Source organism: Lottia gigantea (genome assembly GCF_000327385.1).
Source record: "Lottia gigantea unplaced genomic scaffold LOTGIsca_305, whole genome shotgun sequence".
Lineage (NCBI taxonomy): Eukaryota > Metazoa > Mollusca > Gastropoda > Lottiidae > Lottia > Lottia gigantea.
This window is the reverse complement of record NW_008709012.1, coordinates 27,528-30,944: the sequence shown is the minus strand read 5'-3', so window position 1 is coordinate 30,944 and position 3,417 is coordinate 27,528. Positions and strand designations below refer to the sequence as shown.

Here is a 3,417-nt window from a genome sequence, read left to right as displayed (position 1 = left end):
TTACAAGAGCAAACATTTACAACACATCCTATCATCTTCTTCTTCTTCTTCATCATCTATTCTTCTTAAATCTTCTATTCCTTGTATTCTCTGTACCCTCCTCTCTTCCCTTCTCGAATCTTCCTCCTCCCTCACTTTTCTCCTTTCTCTCCTTTCTCTCCTCCTCTCCTCCACCCTAACCCCCTCAACCGAATCCAACCATAAAAAAACCCTCATCTCCAAATCTATCCTTTCCACCCTCCTTTTCTTATCCTCCTCCTCACGTTCAAAGAATTCTCTCCACTCCTGCTGTTTTACATCCGCCCTCCTCCTTCTCCTCCACCCTATCCCCTCAGCCTCATTTAACCACGACAAAACCCTAAACCCCATATCTATCCTTTCCACCCTCCTTTTCTCAGCCTCCTCCTCACGTTCGAAAAATTCTCTCCACTCCTGCTGTTTTACATCCGCCCTCCTCCTTCTCCTCCTCTCCTCCACCCTATCCCCCTCAGCCTCATTTAACCACGACAAAACCCTAAACCCCATAGCTATCCTTTCCACCCTCCTTTTCTCAGCCTCCTCCTCACGTTCGAAAAATTCTCTCCACTCCTGCCGTTTTACATGCGCCCTCCTTGTTCTCCTCCTCTCCCCCTCTCCATATCTCTATAATTCTCTTTCCTTATTTCCATCATACGGCTTTCTTTTCTCAAATGACTTGTTGTTTCTTTTCACTCCCTTATATGCCTTTTCTTCCCTTTAACTCCCCGAAACTTGATATACCCTACCCTATCTAACCCTAAAATAAGTCAATAAAAAGGCATATTTGACTCTCAAATAGACTTTATTTGATCTTTTCAGTCTCCAAGATAGCAGGTTTGGACAAGTCACCCAAAATTTGCAACTTTTTCACTCTTTTTTCAGCAAAATTTTTTAAAAGCCATTTTTATGTCTCAAAAACTTTTGCCCTATTGTTAGAACCACTGTCAATAATACCTGCCCTATTGTTAGAACTATGACCTAGATTTAATGATCGTGGCACAGAGTGGGACTTTGCAAATGTTGCAAAATGCAAAAGACCCTAAAAAAATCAACCTTCGACGATAATTAGATCAAGCGCAAGAACAGTGTAAAGTTGATAAATGTTCATTTTTTAGAAGATTCTAATACCGGAAGTGGACGTCAGACCTCACAAATGAAAGTATCAGCAGATAGCCAAGGTCAATACCCTTTGATCCTGTAAAGGAGAAGGTCTAAAAAGGTCAAGATCAAGAGATAAACGCCATTAAAATTTCAAATTGCTAACTATAAAACCGGAACTTGGCATAGGACAGCAAATATAAAAGTATAAATAGATAGCCAATGCCAATGACGTTTGATCCAACAAAGGTCAAGGTCAACAAAGGTCAAAAATTGAAAATTTTGAATTTCCAAAACCTGTTCCTTTTTTTGAACTATGAAGCAAAAACAATTGAAATTCTAAGACAAAGTTGCTCAAAATTTGAGGTAATTGTGTGCAAAGTTCCATTTTGAATAAATCTATACTTTGCGAGTTATGCCCCTGGCCAAAAATGTCAATAATGAGAAATTTAACCCGGAAGGGCCACGCCCACCTCAATTTTTTTTGAATAGGTTAATTAATATTCAAAATGTTACGTTATATTCCAAATGTCCAAAAGTTCCTACATAATAGAGGTCAAAAGATATAGGTCAACAAAAGTCAACAAAGGTCAAAATCGAAAAATGAAAATATCCAAATGTTAAAACCCGTTCCTTTTTTGAAACTATAAAGCTGAAACAACTGAGCTGTTAACACAAACTGGCCAAAAGGATGAGGTAATTGTGTGCAAAGTCTCTTATTGAACAAAGGCATCCTATGCGAGTTATGCCCCAGCCCCAAAATGTAAACAATTAGTAATTCAACCCGGATGTGCCACACCCACATATGTTTTTTTGTCATAGGTGAATTCATATTTAAAGTGTCTACTTGTATTCCAAATATCAAGGTTCTACATCTAATAGATCATAAGATATACATACACCAAGCTCAAAAAGACGCAAATATTATTATATTATATTATGTTATATGTAAGGGAGTGTGTAGTATTATTCTAAAATTGTAAATTCGTAAAGAAGTGAATGCAGAGCACGAAGGACGTTAGAGCCTTGAAGGTTCAACTGCAAGTGAGGATAATGTAGGTAGGTAGGTAGGTAGGTAGGTAGATGACAAGTTAACGTTCGCTTCCAGCGGATGCTGATATCGCAAACTAGGTAGTTGTTGGTAGCCAAAACATTCTGTATGGTGAGTGGTATGCCGTTGGTTTCCAGGTACTCTAGTAGTGGCTTACGAGCGGGTTTCAGTTCAGTGCATTGAATGAGGACATGCGACCTTGTGGCAACGTGGCCGCAGCGACATTTAATGGTGTTGAACTGATGGTCTCGTAGTACGTTGTTGGTCCGGAGTCTGGTTGCCACTTTGCAGATGGCTACACATGGATGGTTTGGTTTGGTTTGGTTTGGTATCTTCGGATCAATCTGGTATCTTGCGGTGTCGAGGTTCCGTAACATGTCAGACCATTTCTGGTTGATCCTTGAAGATACGATACTGCAGAACTCCGAGTAGGAGTATTCTACAGGCTCGATATCCTCCAGACTCAGACTTTCCTTTGCACAACGGTCTGCTTGATCATTGCCAGGAATGGAGACGTGCGATGGAACCCACACTAATTCAATCTTCTGGTTGTTGTTGGTTTGGTAGTTGTGGATCATTCTTCTTATTTCGGAAATAACTTCTGACCTGCAATTAGAAGAGGTGAGAGAAATAGATTGGAGGCTGCTTAGCGAGTCGGATAGAATCGCGGCATGCTCCGTGTGATTGACGGACAGCCATGCTACCGCGTCCCTGATGGCAAAAAGTTCTGCTGTGAACACTGAACAGTGCGGGGGGATCCTTTTACTGATGCGGATGCCTTTTGCTGGGATGCACAAACCGTAACCTGTTGCGGTACTACTCTTGGAACCATCGGTGTAGATCTTCAAATGGTCGGCGCGAGCTCTTGCTCCCACTGGGTTCTCGTGCTTGTTGGTACTCTGGATCAGCTGGGTGTTGACTGTCGGGTTGGTAACCTTCCAAAACGGAGTAGCCGATAGGCGTCGTTAAAGGATCGTTACTTGATCGAGCTGATGCTCTCTCAATAGATCAGTGACCGCTTGCCCGTAAGAAATACTCCGATTCTTCTGGTTATTTCCGACACGAGTAAATCTTCTGATGCTGGAATACGTTGGGCAGCTTTCGGACAAATACTGAAGTTTCCCCCAAAATTTGAGAGATAGCTCCTCCCTCCGAAGAGAGAGGGGTTTCTCTCCCACCTCCTGAAGTAGCGCCTCATTCTTCGTACCTACGGCTGCCCTGGTGGCAATACGTATAGCTTTCATGTGTAG

General features: G+C 41.9%; 1 protein-coding gene across 1 annotated transcript; it reads right to left on the bottom strand.

Annotated features, from left to right (window-relative positions):
- LOTGIDRAFT_175555 (hypothetical protein) lies at positions 1-525 on the bottom strand (the record flags this gene model as incomplete). Its single annotated transcript, XM_009057619.1, has 1 exon — positions 1-525. One exon carries the CDS (start codon positions 523-525, stop codon positions 1-3), a length of 525 nt encoding a protein of 174 aa, XP_009055867.1.
- Positions 526-3,417: the final 2,892 nt, after the last annotated feature.